The sequence below is a fragment of the Hipposideros armiger genome, unplaced genomic scaffold (genome assembly GCF_001890085.2).
Source record: "Hipposideros armiger isolate ML-2016 unplaced genomic scaffold, ASM189008v1 scaffold_274, whole genome shotgun sequence".
In the NCBI taxonomy this organism is placed as follows: Eukaryota; Metazoa; Chordata; class Mammalia; order Chiroptera; family Hipposideridae; genus Hipposideros; species Hipposideros armiger.
The window spans coordinates 870763-897457 of record NW_017731624.1 but is presented as its reverse complement, the minus strand read 5'-3'; the positions used below and the strand labels follow the sequence as shown (position 1 = coordinate 897457).

Sequence of the window (26695 nt, the reverse complement as noted above, 5' to 3'; positions counted from 1 at the left end):
AAATAATTTAATTTTACAGTTAATATTTACATTCTAGGGTTTTTGAAGACTAAAAAGGTATACAGAATCTGACCTAGGTTTTAGAGAGCTTACTGTGTTGTTGGAAAGACATTTTCAAGATAATTATGAAGGGAGGTAAAAATGGAAAACACATACCCTTTTGGCTTTTTATGGATATTTATTATCTTTAACAATTGTGAAGACATGAACAAAATTTCAATCATCTAAAATATGCTACTACATGGGGAAAAAATGGCATTTAAATATTAAATACTTGTTTTTATGTTTAAGGCAGTGTGATGTGATCTTGACTTTCTGCACTTTTAATGACTTTTTTTAAATCTAAATTTTAATTGTTGAAAATAATCATATACTCATTATAGAGTATCTATTACCAATTATTTTGTACATGAGTATTTCTCATTTAAGTGACTTTATTTTCCAGTTTTATTTTTTCTTTTAAATTGTCTAGGTCATGAAACATTTTTCTCAATGTGTTAAGATCTTGCTTCCAGGCATATCCCCTGTTTGACTCAAACAAATTTTCATAAACATTCAATAAATAAATAAAATTGTCTGGGTCATTTGTTGAGCAAAATATTAAGGGACTACTGTGAGCCAAGTAATAGTTTTCTAAATGCAACCTACTTTATAAATCTTTTCTGTAACTTGTTAATGTTTAAGCAGTTTGACTAGTTACATTGTACTTTATGAACTCATTGTTACATAATTCTAATAATAGCAAATACTTATGTAGTAGGTAATATGCAATACACCACTGTTTTAAGAGCTTTACAGGTATTAACTCATACAATATTCTCATTACCTTTTTTAATTGCCTTTTATTCTTCCCATTGGTGAGGGAGGGACTCCCAACTTTGGGTCATGGGGATGGCCGAACACATAACACCCAACACTGGACAAATGAGATCAACAGTTGATTGGTTACATATACTCACAGCCCAGAAGAAAACACTGCATGCCACGCAGGGCTTTGTGGAGGTTGCACTCAGGAGTGAACCGTTGGAGGCTGTGGGAGGGATGCTTTGTAGTATCAACAGGGTGAGGTGCCCTGTGGTTCCTGTGGGAAGCTGTGATTGGCTTATTTATAATTCCATGGGCTGGTAGGGAACTGAAACCTGCTACTTGGGAATAAACAAGAATTGTACCTGGTCTTTTTAATAAGACGGGTGGTTTGGCCAGGAGGCCTTATCCACATGAGCCAAGTGGGGAGAGGAACTTGGCAATTAGGTCATATGAGATCCTCCCAGTTTTATCAGCTGTCATGGCAGCACATGATATTGAGCCTTAATTTTAGGCCATACTACCCTGTGGGGCTGGTACTATTATCCCCATTTCACAGATGAAGATGTAAGATTCACAAGGTAACTTGCTTAAAACTATGACTACCACTCCCCCAACTATTTTCTTTTATGCTTGCTTTCCCTGAAGCTATATAGAAATTCAGTGTCTCACTCCCATTTCTGTCTATAAATAGAAATAAACTACCTTAGTATATTTATTACTAATCGTCAAGGAGTTTTCATCCAAGTGCCCTCATGATTTTATTTTATATCCTTTTATAAGTCTATAAACTCTAATATAGGTAAATACATTTGCATTTCTTTTTTTTTTTTCCAAAGATTTTTATTGGGGAATTGGGGGAAGGGGAACAGACAAGTTGCTGTCCTTTTGTTCTTCAGTTTAGTTGTGGAGGACGTTGCTTCACTGGCCCAAGTTGGCACCATCATTGCGCTCTTTCCGGGTGAGACAGATCAGTCGCCGGCTTCTGGACGGCCGCTCACTGCGGCTTTGGCTGCTCACGCTGGCTGCTGGCTATACACAGTAGCCGTGGCAACCCACTGCAGCCTACGCCGTCGCCAGCAACTCATGGTAGCCCAGCTCCAGGTTGAGCTGTTGTTCAGCATCTTAGCTGTAGGGGCAGTGTCACTGGCCCTCATATGTGGGATCCGAACCAGGACCCTCTGGCGTCCCAAGCCAGCTCTTAACCAATGTGCCATTCGGCCGGCCCCATTTGCATTTCTTGATTGAGAGTTGCAAGACATAGTCATTATCAAGGGAAGTGATAGATTCAGTTTTCCTTTTCTAAGGGCCTTTAAAAGCTGGATTGATATTAAGATTATTTGGATTTTATTCAGTCTAGCATGGAGGGAATGGTCTACTGGTCTTCCTTTCTAAAATTTCTATGAGTAACTTAGCTATATTTCTTATAAATATATAAAATACCTTTGGTTAATAGAAATTTTGCTTACTTTATTACAACTTCGGACTTTGCAAACTTGATTTGTCATTATGGTTTTAAAAGCTACTTTATACCCTAGGAAGTAATTGGCAATTATCTGAGATATACTATTTTTTCATTCTGATGATGTCAGAGTATCTCATTTTTCTTAATAAAATTGGATATATCTTTTCCTGTGAATGTGGTTTTTAAATAATACAAATATAATTATAAACTGCTTACTTTACTTTGTTTTTACCTTTTTTTTTTAGAATGGTCAAATCTTAGATGTAAGGAAGATAAGTATTTATGTATAGAGTATTATTTATCATGAATTATATGACAATTAAAAGCAGATTTTCCAGTGGGGAGGGCAATTTCTTTTTCTTGTCTCTGGGAGATCACCTGGGAGTAGATATAAAAATCTGATGGAGAAAATATTTTACAGTAAACATGGATTATTTTATTACCAGGAATATTTATTTTTCAGAAAACATGGGGAAATGAAAAGGATGCAGTGTAGAGTGAAAAAAATCAAGTCTGTGATCCCAATATGATAAATATATATGTAAAGAAAAAACACTGAAAGGGAATATATCAGTAATAATAGAAAAAAAAATATTTTCCACAATTTTTCTCATTCCCATCTCCTTGCCTGTGGACTTTGTCAAATTAACTTTTTAAAAATAAGAACAATTTAACCTCTGTATATTTAAGAGTTTTGAGTCTGGTATTTTGGGATAATTTCTTTAGTCTTTTGTCTTAATAAGAGCTATGCTTAAGTGATACAGTGTTAGAATGCAACATGCTGTCAGTTCTGCTATTAACACTTATGCAAATTTGTTTCAGTTGATGTATTGCAATAATTCGAGCATAATGGTGAATTTTACATTTTCTTATGCATAATTTCATGCATGAGAAATACTAGGTGAATTCAGAAAACTGCACCCAGCTGAGCTGAGCTGCCTAGGAATACCCTAAACACATACATGTCCCCCAAACATCTGCCCTTTACCTCAGTTCACCAGTGTGTTATGAGCGCCGTCCATCCACATCTGGTGTTGTTACAACTTTCCATCCAATTTCAGATCATCCTCCTTCCACTGCTTCATAACTCACAAGCTGCAGCCCTTTCAACACCCACTTCCACAAGCAACCTTCAGGTCTTTTGCAAGGTAAAGTGCCATTATTTATTGTAATATATATGTATTTTTTAACCATTTAATGTGTATAAAACTGTGGTACCATTTTTTTTAGGTTCCTTTTTTTAAATGTAAAACTGATGCAGTTTTTTAAGTGTTGTGTGTGCTCTTAGCCTCATTTTCCCCATAAGCCCTGCGGTTTTATTGCATGATTTTGCATAGTACAGTGATTTTTTTTTTTTTTTAGGGCACATATGTTGTGTTATAGCAGAATGACTGTGATTGAAAAGGTTATCTTTTTTTTAAATTAACATCGGATTTTAGTTAATTCATTGTAATAGTGTAATTAATTTAGTAAATGCACCAATTATAGATGTGGTAAATGGTATAGAAATTCAGTGCTTTTATTTTTTAATAATTAGATTATTACAGACCACAGATGTCTTTGAAGTGTGTCACTTGTGAGAGCACTATAGAACTGTCATAAACCTGTCATCTAAATTCATAATTAAAAGCATTTATCATCATGATATTTTAAAAATACATACTTTGAGGGACATTATGGGGAAAAGGAAATTACAAAAACGTATAAAATTATGTTCTTTAGTAAATTTGTATTTATGCATATATATATATACATACATACTTAGAAAAAATATATTGGGAGGATAAAAACCACCATGTTACCAGTAGCCCCTCCTTTTATTTATTTATTTATTTTTTTGGTTTGTTGTTATTGTTCTTCATGCCTTTACCTGGTTGGGTCAGTTGTCCTATAGAAATATTTTATAATCTGGATATTTTTCTATGCTTCTTCATGTTGTCATTTAACTTGCTCCTTTAACTCTATTTACTGTTAATTTGAAGTTTGGGTTAATAGCTTGATTAGATTTAGGTTCAAGTTATTTTTGGTACATAGACATTTTCTTCATCCTGTTTTATGGCTATATTGCTGGGTTAGGTTCCTAGAAGTGGGATTGCCATGTCAAAGCGTAAATGTACATGTAATTTTTCTAGACATTGTCAAATTCCTATTTGCGTTGATTTTGCATCTCTGATTTTTTTAGAGTGTTCCCTGTAGTCTTGTCAATAAATATGTTGCCTAACTTGGATTTTTGCCCATCTGATGTATAAAATATAATATTTGCTTTTTTCTCTTTATGAGTAATTTCTTCTGTTAATTGCCCAGTCTTTTTCCATTTTTCAGTTTGGTTGTTTTCCTCTTGATTTTCAGGAGCTTTTTATTTTTTATATAATTGGGGTATTAGCTATTGTCTCTGTTACATTGCACAGAAAATGCAGTTTCCTATTTTGCAAAGATTTTGTTTATGGTATATTTGTACCACATAGAAGTTTTGTTTTGTTTTGTTTTTAATTTTGTGTGTGTGTATGTGTGTGCGTGTGTGTGTGTGTGTGTTTGAATTACCAAATTTTTATTGTTTGTGGATTTTGTGTTTTAATTAAGTTTAATTGGTTTATGAGTCTATTCATTGTGAGTTAAAACAACTCTTAATTATAGAAATATTATGTTTTACTATATAATAGGGCTAGCACCCTTTCTACTTTGCTTTTCTTTACAGGGTTTTCTTGGTAATTCATGCTTGCTTATTGATTGAAAGTTTATTTTATAAATAAGGAAATAAATACTTACATAGAAATTCTATGACTGTATAGTAATGAGAAAAGTAAAAAATAATTGTTCTTAAGGTTTTTTTAATACGTTGTCTTAATATGAAGGTTAAATATAACAACATTTTTACAGATGACTGAAATCATTCAGAAGGATACATAATGAAAAGGAAGAGAGATGAGTGTATTGGAAACATTTATTTCAATCAGTGGTTCCCAAAGTGTGGTCTGTGGACCTCTAGCATCTTAGCACAAATCAAAGCAATGGCATCACATTGTAATAGTAATCAGTTTCCCTCACCATCCTGTATTCATAGTAAAAAATGTCAGTTTCACTCAAGAATATCCTTGAAACAGTAAACTTGATATGATTTATTAAATCTTGACCACTTAACACTTATCTTTTTAATAGCCCCTGTTTCAAAATGGAGAATACTCACAAAGCTCTTCGGCATGCCAAAGTATGATGCTTGTCTCAAGGAAAAGCAAACATGTGACTAAGTTGTAAGCCAAACTAGTCACTTTTTATTGAACACCAGTTTTACATGCAAGAATGACTAACTAAGAATTGTGGTTATTCAAGCTTGGGTATTTGGCAGACACTTACAAAAGTGAACAAAAGCAAGCCTGTCACTTAAAGGAAAACAACTGACAGGATTTATTGCTAATGATAAAATTTGAGGGCCGGCCGAGTGGCGCGATGGTTAAGAACTCGCTTGGGATGCCAGAGGGCCCCGGTTCGGATCCCACATATGATGGCCAGTGACACTGCCCTCTGCAGCTAAGATGCTGAACAACAGCTCAACCTGGAGCTGGGCTGCCGTGAGTCGCCGGCGACGGCGTAGGCTGCAGACCCTGTGGCAGTGGGTTGCCATGGGCTACCGTGTGTGGCCAGCAGCCAGCGTGAGCGGCCAGCAGCCAGCGTGAGCGGCCAGCAGCCGCAGTGAGCGGCCGTCCAGAAGCCGGCGACTGATCTGCCTTGCCAGAGAAGAGCGCAATGATGGTGCCAACTTGGGCCAGTGAAGCAACATCCTCCACAACTAGATTGAAGAACAAAAAAACGACAGCAACTTGTCTGTTCCCCTTTCCCCCATTCCCCAGCACTGTTCCCATCCCCCCAATTCCCCAATAAAAATCTTTAAAAAAAAAAAAAAATTTGAGCTTTCAGGGGAAAAGAATTTTGGGAAACTGGAATTCCCTGCCATGATCTTTACTACTTCTCAGTACTTAACACATTTTTCTGATGTGATTGGTGGTGGTATTAATAAATTTATTTTTAATATTATGTTAAATGTGCCCACGTTCCAAAAACCTGCAAACTCAGTGAGCCAATATTTTCTAAATGACCAGTGGTTAGTTAACATTACAAAATCATGCATGGGTGAAGGATCCATTCAAAGCACAAGATAAGCCCATGGATTTTAATGTAACAGAGTAAGAAATTTATTGATATGGTTCAGATTCCACATTGTAACAAACTTGATTTATTTATTTTTTTTTAGATTTTATTGGGGAATTGGGGTAAGAGGAATAGTGTTGGGGAATTGGGGAAGGCGAACAGCCAAGTTGTTGTCCTCCAACCTTACTTGTGGAGGGCGCAGCTAGCTCAGCTCCAAGTCCAGTTGCCATCCAGCGGCCCATTGGCAGCTCACGGCCTGTTCAGCTCAAGGTGCCGTGTTCAATTTTAGTTGTGGGTGGGCATAGCCCACCATCCCATGTGGGAGTCGAACTGGCAAGCTTGTTGTTAGGAGCACGTGCTCTCACCAGCTGAGCCATCCTGCCACCTGTTGGCAGCTCAGTGGCAGCTCAGCTCGGGCGCAGCTCACTGGCTCATGTGGGACTCGAACCGGCAATCCTGTTGCTCAGAGCTTGCATTCTAACCAACTGAGCCACTCGGCCTGCCCCTGTAACAGATTTTAAAGGCTGCCACTTCTTAAGTTTTAGTGTAGTATCAAAGAATATCCAAAATTATCTGAAAAATTTAAAGTACTCCTCCTTTTTCCAACTCCATTTCTTTGTGACTCCAGATTTTCTTCATGTACAATGATCACAATATGTAGTAACAGACTGAATGCAGAAGTAGATAAAAGACTCCAGTTCTCTTTTATTAGGCCTGATATTTGCACAAATGTAAAACAAGGCTACTTTTCTTAGTAAACTTTTTGTTGTCTTGGAAATTATTTAGTGGTGTAAACATGTAATGCTTTTATTTTTATTTTTAAATGAATTAATAAATATTAAAAATTTTTCTTTGATTTACTTTCTAATATGGTAATTATTGATAGATAGTACTCCCATAAAAGTCTTTTGGGGCCAACAATTTTTAACAATATAAAGAGGTCCTGAGTACAGCGTGGGGAATATAGTCAATAATATTGTAATAACTATGTATGGTGCCAGGTCGGTACTAGACTTATCTCAGGTAGATAACTAAACTTACCAGGGGAATCATTTTGTAAGTTATATAGAAGTCTGACCACTATGTTGTACACCTGAAACTAACATGACATTGAATGTCAACTCTAATTTAAAAATTAAAAAAAATTTTTTTAAATAAAAAGTAAAGAGGTCCTCATACCTAGAAGTTTGTGAACCATCTGTTTAAATGAGCATAAAAATTCATGGTTTTAATTCTGATTACAGATTTTAAGTTTACCTGTATACATTAAAGCACAATTTTGTAGTCCTCTTTTTATAGACTTGGGGTTGACAAAATAGAGCAGAGATAAAGTTAATGAGAATACATTATACCGATCAGATCTATTTTCTAGGCAGAAATTAAAACATAACTGTTCTTTTCAAAACTAGAAACAAAAATTTCTGGTTTTCATTTAAATTTCATTAAAACTGAAGTTTAATATAATTCAGTGTAAAATCAAACATACTTTAATTTGCTCAATTGTGTTCCTGAGAGGCTGTATAAAAGGTATTTTCTCAATTTAAATAAGATCATGAGTTCCTGTAATTTCTGACTACTTGGTGTGTAAAGAAGTATTGTTTCTCATATGGCTAATATGCTTATGTTTTTAAACCTCTGGAAGTCAAGTCTATTTCGTGTTTTTTCTCCTAATTCCTCTGAGCTGAGCAAGTGACCTGTATTTTGTTAATCATTGTGTTTTGAAAGACCTGGAATTATCCTGTCACTCTGTGTTCCATTAGAATAACCTCAAGGCCTTCTAATTTTATTAAAATCTAGGGGGTAGATGCTGAGTATAGAGATTTGATTTAATACTACTTTCCTGTCATATCCCAAGAGAACTTACATTCACTTCATGATTTTTTTGTTTCTCCAAAAAATTAGTAACTATCAACCCTGTACTGAATTTTAGAATGTTATATAACTGTATTTGTCTCTAATGGGAGTCTTACTTTCTAAAACTCCCAATTTTAATTTATTTTAACCTAATTGGGACAAAATTTCAAAAGGTAAAGCTTTCTAAAATTCAAGGTGAGTTTTTATTATTACACAATTAGAAGAACTTTAAAACCCATTTGTATAGAAGTGAAGCCCTTCTTAATACTTTTGTAGGACCCAGGCAGAGATCTTATAATTAGTGGTAGGAAAGTGTATTGTCTGTATGTTAATAGGGAAGTATTGAGTTAGGTAGTTATTATGGACTCGCATTATCTCAGGTACAAAGACTTATAGTTCTCTTCTTATTTGCTTGGGCGTTAGCCCCAAAATTTAATAGCATATTCGACAAATATATTTTGTTGTTCTGCATCTCTAAAGTTTTCAACTCTGAAAAGCTTATGTAGGAGCCTTTGTTACTCAAGATTAGTGTCACAGCATGAATATTATTTCTGATTTCTAAGAAAATAGTACGAATTATAGGAAGTTGCTGGTATTACTTGTTTTAACAACACAAGAAAATAGACAAATGGGAAAATTTGAATATTTGCCAATAGGGAACCCAGAGGGTACAAGAAAGGTAAGTGGATTGATGTCCAGGACTGTGTTTGTTAGTTTAATTTATTGGTGTTTTGCAATAAGAATACAGAGAACTGCCTCAAGGCAACAGGATGCTCTTGCCCTGTTGAAGGAAAAGGGATGGAAAAGTTTGTGCCAGACTCCTGTCTCCTTGATACAATTCAACACATATATGAGTATCTATTATTTTCATGTTGCTGTGCTGTAATGCTACAGCTGTTTTGTTAGAAATCGATCCTGCTCTTTAGAGGATCTTGTTTATGGTCCAGAAGAAATGATAAGATAATGATATACTGATAGCTGAGAGAGAGAGAAACAAACTATAATGGTAAATCTTAAGAAGAATAGGTTTAAATTCACAGAAGAGCTTGGGAGTTGGTGGAAGTGGATGGAGACCAAAGGATTTAGTATTTGAGCTGGATCTTAAAAGCAGGATGGGTAGAATTTCAATACACATGAAAAGAGAAGGCAGAGCCTCAGGAAATGCTGGTTCAAATTTATCTAAATTCCATAGAACACACGAAAGAACTGCCATATTAGAAAATTTTTAATTACAGTAAATCTAACTTGATTGACTTATGCTTATCTGATATTACCTGGAAAGTGGAAAATGAGGTGTGTTCTTTGCTACTTGCCTCTGGATGGCACTGGACATGAACATGATTTTAGATTTACTCCAATTTGAAGAATTAGCTAGTGGTATGATAATTGTGTCCGTTAGAGACTATCCTAGTGCCGCATTTGTTCTTCATATTTTCACCTTTGTAGGTTTGTGTCACTCTGTGGTTATACAGGGTACTAGTGATCCTTTAGTTTTTAGAAGTTTGCTATTCCACAGTCAGGGTATAAATATAAAAACTTGATTGCACTTTGAACAGGTTCACCATGTGCTCTAATGAGCAAAAGGGATTTTGTTACTAGCCAAGGGGAAGTTCATTTAGAAACTCAAGTATACTACATTGCAGATTTAACTCATTAGCTACTCTTTACAATATGGATATATATTTTTAATTCTTTTAATGCTGGAATAAGGTCCATTCATCTTTGCATACTTGACTGCATCTAATACAACTACTACTACTGATTTCTACGAGTAATAGTAATTCTCATGGCTACCATTTCTAGAGTACTCAGTAGGCGAGTTTGTCTAACTTTAGGCCGACAGTTGGTAAAACAGAATTTACCTAGTGGTTCCTACCAAATGGCACAGGAAGGTTTTTTGTTATTTTAATGAGAGTTGCTTAATCATGACATCTTTATTTTCTTGGAACTCATGTTTTGAAAAGTGAAATTGAAAAAAAAAAAAACTTATTCAAATGACCATTATGTAAAACTTTCAAAAGTGGGCCAGAAGTTTACCTCACACTGTACACGGTACTAAAATTGAAACACTCAAAGATGAACAAGGCATGGTACTGGCCCATCTAGAGATAACAGCCCAACAAGGGAAAGAGGAGGTAAAGAAATCACTAAAATGCAATTGATAAATGCAGTGCTTTTCGTGGAAGTGTTTTGAGACTTCCAATTAAAAATTTTATTCAGTATGTGTGTTGAAGAAGGCTGAAATTCACACTATCAGTAACAAGATCTTTGCAGTGTTCCTCGGGTGACTCTACCCAAAGTTGATGGAGCTGTTGCAGGAAGGACTTGATATCCTTGGTTTTAACAGCTGAGTGACAAGGAGTCCACTTCTGAAGTCTCAGGCCCTTAGCATGAGGCGGGATTCCCCACTTAGGAAGGGGAATTTTGAGTGCTCTGGGATGTCAGTAAATTTCTGCCACACCCTGTAGTTCCTGGCTGGGCTGCTGATTTCAGTGGTTCCTTGCACCACTCTAGCTCCGAGTAATAGGAGATGGTGTGACTTGAAACGAGTCTCACCTTTGGTGCTATTGCCATTTTCTGCTTCCAGATCTTTTCTCACTAAATGACCTTAGATCAGTTAGTTATTATATTATCATGAAGGTCAATACACATTTTAATCTAGTGTAGGTGAAGTCACAATTTTGTTAAATAGTCTTCTAGTCTTTGTGATGGTGAGAACATAATGTATATTCCAGGTAATAACAGACATTTAAATGTGAATTTACTGTAAAATTACCAATCTATTAGAATTAATCTAATTTACAACCTATTCTTTTCTCATTTAGGGATAGAGAGTTTTGGGTTTTTTTTCATTAATTTATTTTTCTTATTGTTAGTTTCAGGTGTACAGAACAATACAATAGTTACCCTTTTTTCACCCTCACCAGGTAACAATCCCCCTCCCCCCATCTATTGCCCTCTAGGGATAGAGAGTTTTTATCTCTATGTTCTCTTTGCATTTGCCCTTTCCCTCTAAAATATTTAATGTCATCAAATTCTATAAACCCAGTCATTATTCCTGAAATTGTCTGCCAAGGAATAAAGAGAAGGCATCAGCATTATTTCATAGCATAAAGCCACCTGTCCGTCTCTGCCTTCTTTGCAAAATGGAACATCTGTAAGGACTAGAAGGAGAGTTAACAGCTGAAATTTACTATTTGTATTAATAATTGCAGTTGGCTTAATTATAGTTATGTTTCAAAATTTTGTCTGGGGCATGTGTTTCATATTTAAGATTTTGTCATTGTAGTGTGTTAAAGAATGTTAAAGCTATTAAACTATCTTCTAAGGATATCTTTATAAATGGTGGGATTAGTATGCTCAGTGGAGTCAAATTTCTGCTTTGCTAGATTTTTAAAAATATGTTGAACAGATTTTTTATAACCTCTTCTTTAAGTGTCTAAAATTATACATATTGCTCTCAATATTCTTCTCTCCGATAGAGATAAATTCATAAGAGCTTTTATATTTTAATGAATAGAAGGTATATTTTTTGCTTTCCCATTTTTAATGAAATAAACTGAAGAAGAGATAAGTGAAAAATTAAATAATTTATTTAAAAGTAGTAGCTTAAAATGCAGCAATTATTTCTCTTAGGCATTCAGCTTTTGGGGGCAAGGAATTTGCTGATTACACCTAAAGACTCATAATTTTAAGAATACCTAACTTCCAAATATCTTAATTTTCTATGGGGTTAATTTCTGTAAAGTGATCTGGTAAATTGCTTATCTGTTAAGTATCAAAATAAGCAATTTTCTAAATATTATTCATCTTTATCCTTTCAGTGTTTTGTTTTCCAGCAGTTAATTACTTAAAATGGCATAATCTCAACCAATATAGTTCAAGCATAATTTATTTCAGCTATAACATATCTGAAGAAAGGAACTTTCCTTATGGTAGTATTCTTGAGATCAACACTTTTGTAAAATAATCTCTTAGAAGAACACATAGAACTGATACATAGAAAGTACAAGTTCCTATTTTATAATTTTTTTTTCTTGATTGAAATTATGGGGTTTTATGGTAAAAATGTAAGCAAATTCTGTGACTGTTGTCTAAAATATTTAAAAACAAATCAATTAAATTTACTATTGTCTAAAATTTTATAAATTTTTTATACTCGTTATTTTTTAACACTGAAGTCAACATTTTAGAGAATTTTTATTTAGTGATTTGTCATCAAATTAAGACTGAAGAATGGTATCTTCTATAGCTTGTCATTATAGTTAATTTGTTGGTTTCTCCGTTTTAACATCCAAATCAATTTTCATTTTTATGGCATTACCTTAATACATGTTTATTATGCATATGTTCACTCATGAATTTTTAACCATGTTGTATCTTTGCGTCATTCCAGTAGCTGGGATCTGGACCAATCAGTGCTATGGAGCAATGCCGTACCATAGAACTTTTGGCAATAATAGAAAAATCCTAGATTTGCATTGTCCATCATGATACTCACTTGCCACATGGCACTGTCATACACTTGAAATGTGACTAGTACAATTGGGTCACTACATTTTTAAATTTAATGTTAAATGGCTAGCCACATGTGACTAGTGGCTACCTTAATGGACCGTGCAGCTAAAAATACCTCAAGGGATTGTTTGTTGGTTTGGGATTTTCATAGAAACAAAACAAGGCTTATGATATAAAAGCCATTGTACAGGGTTTACTAGTTTGATCAAAGTCATTTGTTCCCCAGAATAAAGTATTAGCTTTATACCTAAAGAGAGGAAACTGTGGCGATATTATTCTTCAAAGTCAGTGCAGCTGCAGCTTATTTTCATTTATAGAACAACCCTTGAATTCTTGTGTTAGAGTAGCATCTGTTGCGAAAATATAGCTACTCTAGTTTGAGGTGTTTTGTTTTGTTTTACATTTGGGGAAATTGGCAGATGAAAAATAAAAATAAGACCTTATTTTGTGTTACGTTCTGCATTTAAAAAAAATTTATGTTTCATCTTCTCAAAGCCTTCCAACAAGAGGGAAAGCCAAGACCTAAAATTAACAATATTCTCAGTTGTGAGGGGAAAATATTTCTCAGCCTGAGAGAAACTCTTAGGGTTGAGAAGGGTTTTTGAAAGGATGACTTAAAGATTTCGTTGGGAAAAGGCAATGATAGGATTTGGCAACTGTTTGAATGCAGACTCCTAGGACAGAGTAAAAACTAACTGTAAATCAGAGCTAGGGTTATTGGTGTATAATGTGTGGGGATTTTATTACTTATAGAAGAAAGTGATGAGGAACCGCTGGTTTGGGGTAGATTTGTTTTAAACATGTTGATTTGAAGGTGTTAATAGTACAAACAGATGATGGCACAGGCAGTTCAAAATGCCCCAAAGACAGACTGAAGGGCTGAGAAGAGCTAGCTTCCAGCTCGATGTAAAAGACTCTGGAGTTAGCTGCAGGCTTGCATATTTGTATCACATGGCCTTTTTTCTCCTTGACCCGCTCCATCCTCTTCCCCCAATATCGTAACTGTCACACAATTCAGTAGAATTTTGTTTGTGTAAAGAAAATGTAAGCCATGGAAGAAACACTCACTTAGGAGAATGAATATTGATGAAGGAAATGCAGGGAACATCTAGGAAAAGCGAAAGAAGTGGTCGAAGGAGTGGAGTGGGTGATTCAGCTTTATGGAAGCCTAGCCAGGGAAGGGTTGCGGATCTGAATTGTGCAAGGAGGTGAAGGCTGGTGATCACACTGGGAGCATCTCAGCTGGGTACTCAGAAGAGTACGCTGACATAAAAAGCAGAAAGCAGTGGTTGCCAGGGGCTGGGGTGTGAGGGAAACAGGGAGTTGTTGTTAAATGGGTATAAAGTTGCAGGTGTGCAGGATGAAAAAGCCCTAAACCTCTGTTGCACAACAGTACGCTTACAGTTAACAATACCGTATCGTATACTACATTGTTGAGAGGGGTTATGTGTTTTTACCATAATTTTTAAAAAGGGGAAGTAAGAAAAAAAGTTCTTGGTATTCTTCTGGAGACTGTAATGTGAGCAGAATTTGAGACAAAGATTCTTGGAACTGGCTGATTTTTTTTCTTTTTTCTTTTTTTGAATTGCTCCTATATAGATTCACTTTTAATTTAGTTGAGAGTTCTGCAATTACATTAAAATGGTTGGTTATGGGATTGAGTAGGTGTGACCATCAAAGCATTAACTCTGCAGAGCAGTCATTTAACATTCAGAAAGGCATCAAAATGCCTGAAGATGTGATTTAAAAAAAAAAAAAATGAGTCTAGAGCAGCACTGTCTGGGAGAACCTTCTGCGATGGCAGATGGAAATGTCTGCACTGTCCTGTTCAGTAGCCACGGCCACATGTGGCTGTCACTTAAAATGTGACTAGCATGACTGAGGAACTGCATTTTTAACTTTATTTCGTTTTACTGCATTTAAATTGAGTCACACGTGGCTGATGGCGACCATACAAGGCAACACAGGTCTAGAGACTTCAGAAAAGTGAATCAGGTTATGAATGAAGTAGGAACTCAGTCCTGAGCATTTGGATTTGAAGTAAAAGCTGAGGAAAGGTATCACAAGGTATTAGAGGACCCCAGAACTCCAGCTTATGGTTTTAAGGTGAATCTTTGGATATGAGGTGATCCTGTTTCTTTTGTATTTGATCTTACCCACCAACTTAAAAAACATACAGAGATGGAAAGTAGGTAGAGGGGGAAAAAAAACAAAACTCCCAGTAAAATGAGTTTACAGTAGAATTTTTGAGCTGCCTGGATCATTTAAAAAATTTTGTTTTCCACCTTCATATAAATAAGCAAAGCAGCCAACTGGGACAATACTGGAGTCCCCACCAGGAAAGGTGTTCCTTATACAGAAGCAGGGGCTGGGCTGGTCATTTTAGTAATGATGCCGTTTTAAAAACAACCGATGAAGAATACAGGCTGGTGAAACTTAAAAATGACGTTAGGTTTTCCTTCTCTGCAGGGTCTAAGCAGCTCTCTTAGGTCAGTTCACATCATCTCTCCCATGGGCTGTTGTAGTCAACTTCGCAGCTGGGTTTTTGTGTGTGGTTTTTTGTTTTTTGTTTTGTTTTGTTTGTGTCTCAGGCCCAGGGGCTACATCACCCCAGAATTGTGTTGTTGAAAACAGAGATCTGATCCGCAGGTCCTCTTCTTAGGAAATTTTGCCTCAAAAAAGTATATAATTAAAATTTTCAAGCACATTTCTGGATGCTGTTTTTCACTTGAAGTTATTGGGTTAACTGGACATTTTCTCAGCTGATAAAAATAAAATTGGTTCAACATTTTTGTGAGCATATTGCCAACAAGAATTTTAAAGATACTTATAACTTAAGCCCCAGTAAATTCATATCTGGGAATCTTCCTAAAGAAACTATCCTAAATACCACAAAATATACTCCAAAATCTCTTTCTACAAAGGTACTCAGCACAGCATTATTTATAACAGTGAAAACCGTACATAACTTTAATGTTCAACATTGGAGAAGTTATGAAGTAAACTAATTTTTAAAATGACCTCTCCCCGCATCATTTTGTGTATGCATCTACTATGGAATATATTATATGCTATATATAATTAATTGCATGCCGTTCTGCCAATTTAATTATTTTTTGTGTCCCCTCTGTACATAAAGCACTGTAAATGCCCAATGAATGCTTGCTGAATAAGTGAACAAATGAATGTGGACACAAGTGAAGTTGAGTTTCAGTTGCTTATCAATTGGTTAAAACTAAGAGATGTTATATTTTTTAAGTATGTGTAGTTCCATTTATAATGAAAATATTTGATTTAAACATCTCCTATTCCAGAAAATATTTTTGTAAGCAAAACAACAGTTTCAAACATTTAAAGGTAAATTCAGTTGATAAGTATATCAAATAGTGATTTTTATAAACAAATCATATTAGTAATAAATCATTCTGTCTCCAAAGTCCCTTTGTACATTTTTAGTTTATTTTTCTCTCCTTATATTTTCTCTAAATTTTATGTATTTCTTATACATATAATTAAAAGCCTCCACTTATCTCCCTATTGCCCTTTTTCTCCTCAAGCCTGTGATTTGTCTTCCCAACCAGTCTCTGACTGCTTTGTTCATTTGAAATGATCAGTCATAAAGGAAATTGTTTTTCACATGCTAGTGCATTAGGCTATATTATATAGAAAGTACTTGAACTTTTACTTTCTATAATTTACAGAGGCTAGCAAAGGGAAGAAATCTGTTATTTTCTTTTAAATATTTTTTTCTGGATAAATCTAGATTATGGTTGATGTAGGCAAGAAATATAAATATTAGATACTCTAAATTACTTCTTTTTACATGGAGTCCTCTATTGTACTTGACCAGTAAATAGATATATTTGTCATCACTTTATAAATATAACCTAGGTGCCTAGTTCTTTCTGAAACTTGAACAGTTTAAGATGATCATTATTTAATATATTTATTTTGATAGGACCCTGAAAATTGATGATGATTGTGTGCCAAGCTCATGAGGGCAGGAACCGTATCTATTTTGCTCACCCTGTATCCTCAGTGTCTATTAGAGTATCTGATTAAGCTCTCAAAAAGTCGTTGAATGCCTGACTGCCTACTTTGGCCAATTTTTTGTGACTGCTTCCTAATAAAGGAATTAAAGTCACTGTTTTGCATTTGGTAGGCTCTTTGATTGTAAGGAACAAAAAAGACTCATTACTTTATGGAGAGAGAAGGAAGAGGAAGGGAGAGAAGAGAAAGCCCATGAATAGGCTCTCCTTTTTCTAGTGAATCCATAGAAATTCTAGTGGTTTTCCCCTAAGAAGCAGGCCTCTGTCAATGCCTCCCCTGGTGCTTCTTTATTGTTTTCTCTTTGCCTCTGCTTCTGAGTGCTATTTTGTTTCTCCTCTCTCTGTCAGGTTATATTACTTTCATATAACTCTAGTACTCTAGAGTTACTTCTAGTACTCTGGACTCTTACTGCTCCAGCTAATTACCCTCACTTCTTTTTGGGCAGAACTTTTTCATCAAGGTCCCCATGGGCTGCAGATCAGCTTCTGTGTTTATTGGTCTAGTTTAGGTGGTCAGGAGACAAGGTCACATGAAATAGATATTGCCATCCTCAGATAAGGACCCACTTGGAGCTACTTCCTCAATTTAGAAGCTTCCTGAAGAGGGCTTGGTGGCACCTAACGCTTAATATACTCTCTTCCAGTAGACGCCTGTTCCCATGTTCTTTCATTTCCCACTCAGCCTTTATAATATTTATAAACCGTGGCATGGCCCCTATTTGTATATTGTGGTTTTGGAGGGCTTCTTTTTCAGAACTTTAGAGCATTACTTGTATTGTAGAAAATTAAGTGGCCATCTCTCCTGTCTCTCTCCTGGCTAAGGAGGACTGCAAAGCCTGAGAGCAGCCTCCTTCTGCCTGTTCCTGCTCCTCAACGTGGCTGCAGGGAAGGGAGTTATTTCCTGATTGGAATTTTTGTGGTTTATAGATAGATATTCACACTTAAATGGGAACACCAAAATATTTTTCAATTTAGAAAAATTAAGAAAAAGATGAAAAACTTAAAGAAGAAACATTGAATGGACATATCATTGGCAATTTGCCAGTTGTCAATACTAAGTAGACTATGCAGTGGAACAATATACATTGCTGAATTCTCCCATTTCTTAAGTAAATTAACCTCTGCCTCTCCAAGTTTTATATTTTTCTTAATTAAAGCTTCAAAGCTTTATATTAAATATGATTATTCTTATTTTATTCAGAAAAAAAAGAAACACAGGTCAGGTCATTGCTTTGGGAGTTGCATGTAATCCTCTTTGCATTTAACCTTCCCTTTAGCTTTCACATTGAGGTCTACCAGTGTACTAGTAGTGTACTATTAGATACGATTCTAGAATAACATGGAGGTTGATGGTTTTCAGTCATGTCAACAATGGGCTAAAAAATCTATGGTGCTTTAGAATATGAGTGAGGTAAATGATCTTTTGGGAGCCTCCTGTGCACCCAGCCTGTGGTAGGAGCTTGCCCTATTATCTTATTCACCCAACAGCCCAATGGGTTTTCTTTGATCTGAGAGCTAACACTTACCCAGATTTTACATAATTCTATTTATTTTAGTACCTTAGCAATACATTTGCATCAATTTAATTTTTCTTAGAAAGCCATCATTCATACATAAAACTTTTCTTTTAAAAACAGGATAAAAGAATCAGAGTATCTCAACCCTTGACAAGAGGACCAAGTGCCTTTATTCCAGAGAAGGAAGTAAGTTTATCTGTCTTAAGTACATAAAGCATGATAAAAAAAAAAATTGTACCAAAGAATATCTCCATTTTTAATATGGAAGTAAACATATGTTTTGCTCTTGTTTCTTATTTATATGTCAGAAAACCACAAAGATATTTTCAATTTCACTTAAAAGTTTGTGTGTGTAATAATTTGCTTATTTTAACATTAGGTAGCACTGCAAGATTAGAAACATAAATTTTAGCATATTTGATTTTAAATATAACTTTTCTGAGCAAAGCTACTAACAGTAATAAAATTTAATATTAACCTGAAGGTTTTAGGTTTTGAAATGGCCACTGTTTCTCAGTGATTATAAGTTATATAAATGTTAAGATAGGATATTTTGAAATGAAAAAGTAAGTTTCCCAATTAAACCTGTTATTAATAAAGCATGGTATTACATCACTAGTAGTTATTCTTTTCATTTGGTTGTAAGTCTTGATTGCACAGAATGTTACTGAATCGCCTATACAATCTGTAGCTTTGGTGAGGGTGGGGAGTCAAGATGGTAAATGCAAGAAAGGGAGACTGTAAAGTGACACAAAGGCGATTAGAATCAGTACAAGGTTTGTCCTGTTATATGCGCGTGCATCTCTATGAAGATCACAGCAACATGCAGGACCTTCTAGATTCCTAGATGCCTCTCAGATATACTTGGGGTAATAAAAGCTTAGGAACTACTAATTAAGGAATTTTTTTTCTTTGCTTCAAGGTGTTATTAACTCATATTGAATATGGTTCTATATACTGATTTACTATTGCAAAGGTGTCATTTCTCTTAAAGCACCCACCTTGTTCCTATATAGTTCCAAAATTAGTCAACAAATAGTATTTCTAGAGCATATGTTATGTGCCAGGCATTGTCTTAAAAACAGGGAGGAGTAGAATTTGAACAACACATGCCAGGTCATTGCCAGACTCAGCAGTTCCTTCATTTTCATTTCACTTTTGAAATAACCTTACTATTTAAATGAAAATATTAATGAAAGTTATTAATATTTTGGGAGCTCGGTGACTATAGCTCATCTAGGCAGGGACCATGCATTAGAGAAACTGCTGTGTGTGTGTTTATTTCCCTCACATAGTAGAGAAACTGTTCTTAGCAGAGTGATCACCTTGTATACATAAAGACTTCCTGAAACACAGTCATTTTCACAGTATATATATTTGAAAATAACCTGGTTTGCGGAAGCCACTGCTGTTTTCTGGATACACTGCACTATTAATGTTTGTCAGGCATCAGTTAAACAGAAGAGACTCCTGGGGAAAATACAACAGAAACAACAGATATTCTATCCTAATTATATGTAGTTTATCTGGATCCTATTATGTTTTCAACAATCATCTTGGTCCCTATAGTTGACAAAATGGGGAAAATGGGCAAATGAAAGTATATTTGGCTTTATAATGAGCTGAAGTGCAATTGCTTCTTTTTTATACCATTGTAATTAGCACTCCCTCACAATTTACGCTTTTCAAACATTATATTCGGGATTACATTTTTCTCAGGCAATAGTGCCTTTTATATAAATTGTAGTTATTTTTCAGAAGAGACTGTGAAGCCAGCCTTGAAGAGTTAGCAGTTTGCTTAATAGCTGTGTGGATCTTTCCAAAGAAAGACCGTTAGCCTGGACTTTAGGAGATCTGGATTCTGGACCAGGCTCTGCTATTAACTAGGTATATGAACTTGGATTTAAACTTGAATCTGTTATCTAAAATGAGGAATACATTCTTCTTAAGTCTAGAACTTGAATTCTAAAATATCAATAAATAATGAACCAATCCTAGAAATATGCATCTCATGTCTATTAATTTCCACAAAGCTGGGTCCTTCTACAAGGTGCTAATAAGCTCTTAACACCTTCTGAGCCAACTCTGGGTGTGATGCCCAAGCTGTCATTGTGTATAAAGCTATATGTAAATAACCTATTTTTGAGTTAGCTCTTTTGATTTCCTAGGATGGAGGATGTCCATTTTAATAACTTACCTTCTTTTAAGTAATTAACAGGATAAGCTCAAAACAGGAATGACAGTATTCTAGTGTCCTTATTAATTTTTCAATTAACACTTTCCTACAAATTATCATATTTTCCTTTGTCCCTAAAAAAGACTTCAGAAGACCTTTTTTAATTTAAATAATAAAAACAAGCAAAGGATCAGATTGAAAATATTTTTCTAAATATAATGTAATTAAGTATCTTCATAGGCTATTGAGATAAAATTGTAAATGTATGTAATCAAATGCCACTGCTTTTGCCTTACTACAAATTGGTGTGACTATAGCCACGCAAGTGGGCCCTGAAATTTTTGCCTTATGTTCCTGGCAAAGCAGATGGAAGCCTCTTTTCTCCAATTTCATGGCTGTGTGTGTAATGTTTGATAATTTGACATTTGTTGTTTAATAAATTGTGGTACCAGAGCCAAAAATGAGTGGTGCTTTCTTTCTTTATTTCTGTTCCTCATCTGAGCAACTGCATAATTTCAGTGTCTGTTAATATCAAAAGAACATTTGTTTGCTTCAATAGTGGCATGATTTATGAAAACCATGGACGTGTTTACTTCTCAATAATTATTTTGTTTTGGGTTTCTTTCTTGGTTGTAAGGTTTTCCAAGCAAACACAGTGGATGAACGTACTAACTTTCTTGTGGAAGAATACTCGACATCCGGGCGTCTGGACAACATCACCCAGGTCATGAGTCTGCACACTCAGTACCTGGAGTCTTTCCTGCGGAGCCAGTTCTACATGCTGCGCATGGACGGCCCCCTTCCTCTACCGCACAGGCACTACATCGCAATAATGGTGCGTTTGCTCCCCTGCTGCTGGGGTTCCCCGCACATCATCCTCACTTATTCCTTCTCCCTTCTAATATTATATGTGTGATTTTATGGGACTAAGAATTGAAAATCTGTGTCCTTTTGGATACCAAGTCCCTTGGAGAGTTTTTGAATGCTTAAACCACTTAATGTACTGAAAGTTTCTCATTTAATTTTCACCAAAACCATTTTCCACATTTCATTCCTTGTGATTAAAGATGCTTGTCGGGGTCAAAGTAATATCCTACAAGTTTTGTTTTTGCACTTGGTATCTTGTTTTTATTAATATAAAACGGCTGTTTGTGACATTTATTTAGTCATTTTTTACATAAAATATCACTATTTTGGCTAACAGGAAAGTATCAGTCAGCACCAATGGAGACTCTGGATAAGAGAAGAAGTCTTAAATGAATTATAAAGCTCTTTAACTATAGTACTTGGTACTAGTTAACTAGTTAATGTTCTGGGGAGAGAGAATTATAAATTGGGATGCTAGGCAGCAGGTATGAGAAAGGCAAAAAGAAGCAGTGCTTCTCTATTGCAGTTAAACTACAATATTACCAGAGAAAAAGAGGCATAAGAACATGAAGCAAGTGCTATATGTTTGGAGATTTAGAGCAGCTGGGCTGGCAGAGCTAGGGGAGCTAGCCAGAAGTTAGCAGATTCATCAGATTCATTTTTACCAAGTTTAATTTGATTATCTTGTTTATGCTCTCACTGAAGTTTTAAACAACAAAAAAAGGGCAGCATACTATGTTTTATTGAATGACGCACTTGCCTAAGACTATAATTTTAGCTTAAGGATTTGAGGACAGTAAGGCTAAAAGCAGACCTAGAATGGCTGTAAACTAAGAAAGAAACAAGATCTAGAAAACAGAAAGAATAAAACAATACTATTTTACTGAGGAGGAGCCCTGAGGAAAGGAGTGATGAATAGTCTGCTTTGCGTGAATTTACCAAATTGTCATTATAAAGGCTCAGTTTGTGTGGGAAGGAAAGGGTCAGTGATTTTCCATTTCTTCTCAATTGGGGTGATGTGCACAGATAACACTGACATCACAGTTCTCTCAAAGGCAATAAGAGAATTACCCAAATTAGCGTGCATCCTGAGTTGCTACAATACAAAGTTAATGAGATTTTATTGTGTTGTAAATAGAATACAGTTCATATAATTTACCGTAACGAAACGGACTTGTATTTTCTTAACAAAACAAGTAAGTGGCTTCTAGGTTGACCAGTACCAACTTCTAGAAGACTTCGCTTCATGTGACTATTTGCTTATACAAGTGTCAGCTTCATGTTTTGATTCCAGAACTTGTGGCAGCATCGTGATGGAAGTTTTAGAAGGAGGAGGATTCTGTAAGAAAAGAATTATTGCGTATAAAAATGAATAATTCCACCTGTATGTTTGTTTAGAAATTGTAGAATAAGACTCTGCCATGACTGTTTTATCAGCTAACTCTTTGTGTTTTAGGCTGCAGCTAGACATCAGTGTTCTTACTTAATAAACATGCATGTGGATGAATTTCTAAAGACAGGAGGCATTGCTGAGTGGTTGAATGGTTTGGAATATGTCCCACAAAGACTGAAAAATCTTAATGAGATAAATAAGCTACTAGCACACCGACCTTGGCTGATCACGAAAGAGCACATTCAGGTACTGAGCGCTTATCTGAAAAAATATGTTTACTGAAGATTCTAACTAAGGGTCAATTTTTTAGTTAAGTATTTTGCTTAAGACTTAATTTTAAATACTTGCATATTAGGACTTGAAAAATAAAAATGGTGTATTAATATGTGTAGAAAAGATAAGTTTGGAAAGTCAGCGGATTTAAGTATAAATGGATCCTTCTATTTAATCAGTGATTAGCTTGTTACAAGTGCTTTAATGAATGGCTGTGAGAAAAGTTGATTTCTATTTTCAAGCAGTAGGCAGAACCAAGAAAACACACTAGCATGATACAATACCTGGGTTCTAGCCTCTACTCTGTTACTTACAAGTTTGTGACCTTTATTGATTTAAGTTTTGTGGGTCCAGTAGTTCCCCCTTCTATAAAATAAGGGCCTGGATTAAATGAGTTCTAATCTCTTTTCTAGTTATAACATTTTCATAATTTTAAGATTTTCACAAATGATTTTGCAGCTAGAAAGTAATTTGGCAGCTGGTGTGTGAATGCTTAAATGCTTCTAGAAGCTGGGGCTCAGATGAGAAATAGAGTTGTGATTGACTAGAGCACTTACACTTCAAAAGGCGCTTCCATCAAAGGCCTACAGGGTGAGGTCATTATATAATATCCTCACACTGGGCTTGCTACTTGGTAACTATTTAATAAATAGGAGCTGTCATCTAAATTATCATCGGTAGAAGCCTCAGGTATTTAAAATCCCTGCTTCTAATGCATTGAAATGTCCTTTTTGAGAAATCCTCTTTTTTTTTTTTTCAGAGTTCAGCTTTTTATTAAACATGTTACAAGAGGTTTAGTCAAAAAGACCAAAGCCCATGTCATTCTCAGACTCCTCAGATTCTTCTTTGTTTGCTTCCACTTTCTTCTCCTCAGCTGGGGCAGCAGTGATGGAGGGGGCAGGACCTCCTGCTGGTGCAGCTCCTGCTGCTGGGGCAGGTCCACCAGCCCCTACATTGCAGATGAGGCTCCCGATGTTGACATTGGCCAGAGCCTTTGCAAACAAGCCTGGCCAGAAAGGTTCCACATTTACACCGGCTGCTTTAATGAGGGCATTAATCTTATCCTCCGTGACTGTCATCTCATCGTCATGCAGGATGAGGGCCGAGTAGATGCAGGCGAGCTCCAAGACGGAGGCCATGGTGCAGACGAGTGCTGGGCGAGCGCTGCCGGGCGCGGTGCTAGTCGCCGGATGAAGTGAGGGCCTCACCCCAACACGGCCTTAGCTTCCTCGGAAGGTCTGAGCACCTTAGCGGCAGCTGAGGAAAGGGGCGAGAAATCCTCTTACTTGACGACATTTTTTTAGTTATTTGCCCAGTTAAACGAAACTTAGTTTTTGTCAGTCTGTATACTCAAATTTTGATTATCTGTTTGGGAATCTGTGAAGCACAGTGTTGCCCTGAGTTTTACGTTCTAGTTCATAATAGTTAGATACAGGAATTACTCATTATTTTTATGTCCAATGTTCATTGCTTTGCATCAGAACTTTGGTGGCTCTAAAAAGATAGGCCGTGCCTTTGAACATGCTCGGAGTCTAGGGAAGAAGAGACAGGGAGGTAATGACAATAATCACAGCACAAGAGGATATAAATGTGTAAGTCAAGAGAATGAGACCAGGAGGTTTCACGAAAGAGGTAACATGTGAGCTAGGTCTTGAAGAGTAAGTGGGAGTTTTCAAGTAGAGGAGGGCATTCCAGACGGGAGAATATGAAATATGATGGGTTGTCGGAAAAGTCATGATGCATTTTTGCAATGGAAAACATATAAAAAATATGTCATGACTTGTCCGACAACCCAATAGTTAACAGCTTCAGGTTACTGACGTGGAGAAATGGTTATATAAGGTGGAGGATAGGAAATGGGCAGAATTGGGATCATGTTGTATGACCCAATGAGTACTGCATTAAAGAATTTGTGTTTTATCCTCAGAAAGTTATGGTGTCCAAGGTTATATTATGGTACTTCATGGGGTACACAAGCCAGTCCTTCAAAATGTTAGAAAATATGTGTGTGTGTGTCTGTTGTGTATGTGTATTCTTATATCCTTTTATATTTTTCGTGTATTTCATAATAGTACTATAGTACATGTACATAACTAGTCTATGTAATATGTATTTTATAAGTATATATTAATTTATAAATAAATGTATGTAACTATCAGGGGATGGGCCCCCAATTGTTACTGTCAGAAACATATATTCACAACAGAGCTTAAGAGATCACTGTGATAAAGATTCAAGAATCATTAAAGGTTTTGAGCTGAGTCATAATATTTGCTGATGTAGAAGATACATTACAAATGGTAGACTAGAAGCAGGGAGGCCCATCATAAAACAGTTGCAATAAATCTACCTGAGAGGTGATTTTTTTTTTTTTAAAGCTATGGGGAGATGAAGAGGAGGGATCAGACTGCATGTAATTATTCTACATGAGAATAAGCAGGACTTGGCGACTGGCAGAATGCGAGGATGGAGAAAGGGGGTGGGATAGGAGAACCATTCTGAGTGGCAATGCCAGGAGCAGGGTTCATACACAGGCCCGAGGACAGAAGACTGTGACGTCCATGTAGGGATGTCCAGGTACTAAAGGAAATACAGGTCTGTGGCTCAAGATAAAGGCTAGAGTAGAAATAAAATTGGATAGTTATTTACAGATAAGCACAGGTCAAGTTGAAGGAATGTGATCCATCCAGGGAGATATTGTACAAGGAAGAGAAGATCATGAATAGAGCAGAGCAAGCTAACATTGTGGAGGCAAGCAGAAAAAGAAGAGGGGCTGTGAGCGAGATGAACAAGGATCCATCTCAGGTAGAAAGGGCACCAAAAAACGTGTGTGTGTGTGTGTGTGTGTTTGTGTGTGTGTGTGTGTGTGTGTGTGTATGAATTGCTGAAGTCAAGGGAGATTAATTTCAAGAAGAAAGTGAGAGCAATGTAAATTCTGCAGAGATCAAATAGGATAAGGACTAAAAAGAAATAGTCAGACTTGGCCATTTCGAGGTCATATGTGACCTTAGTGAAAATAGCTTCAGGAGTTTGTTTGAAAAATAAATGATAATTATGAATAAAAGGTAGATGTGACTATGCGGTGAGAAATTTGAGATGATGAATATTGGCTATCCTTTCAGGTTTAATGATAATCTTAAAATGTAAATTTTACCAATCCTTTTAGAAAGCTTTGGTGGTTATTATCAAAAGTCATGAAAATATTAATACCCTTTGTTCCAAAAATCCTATTAAGAATTGTTTCTGAAATGTGAACAAAGCCATAGCATGAAGATGCTATTTATAGTAGTAAATCAATAAAAATAATTCAGAAGCAATTTGCATGTCTAACAGGAAGGGAATGGAGTAGTTCTATACAACCACTGCTGGACAGTATAGCCTATGCTTAAAAATTATTATAAAACTGTAGCCTTGAGAAATGAACACGTGAAAATGTCAAGTTTGGAAAGCAGAAAAAAAATAGATATGTACTCTGATTATATAATTTTGCTTATAAAAATCAAAGAAGATATATAAAAGTTGCATTAGGGTGGTAGAATATGATTACTTTTCCCTTTTCCCTGAGCTTTTGGTAACATAGTAAAGTGTGTGTGTGTGTGTGTGTGTGTGTGTGTGTGTGTGTGTGTGTGTGTGTGT

The 26695-nt window shown here is 35.8% G+C and overlaps 1 protein-coding gene and 1 pseudogene across 3 annotated transcripts in view; one reads left to right on the top strand and one right to left on the bottom strand.

Moving 5' to 3' along the window:
• The window catches only part of SESN3 (sestrin 3), a 64889-nt gene that overhangs the window by 17875 nt on the left and 20319 nt on the right, over nt 1–26695 (top strand). Inside the window, exons 2-5 of one of the 2 annotated variants that reach the window (XM_019657128.1) lie at nt 3331–3417; nt 18471–18536; nt 21164–21361; nt 22850–23032. In XM_019657128.1, the coding sequence (XP_019512673.1) occupies nt 3331–3417; nt 18471–18536; nt 21164–21361; nt 22850–23032 (534 nt within the window). The remainder of the gene's footprint in view (nt 1–3330; nt 3418–18470; nt 18537–21163; nt 21362–22849; nt 23033–26695) is intronic. The other variant, XM_019657129.1, reaches the window with a different exon arrangement.
• Nucleotides 23839–24331, bottom strand: LOC109390542 (60S acidic ribosomal protein P1 pseudogene; annotated as a pseudogene). Its single transcript, XR_002125599.1, has one exon. The product of XR_002125599.1 is annotated as a 60S acidic ribosomal protein P1 pseudogene (transcript).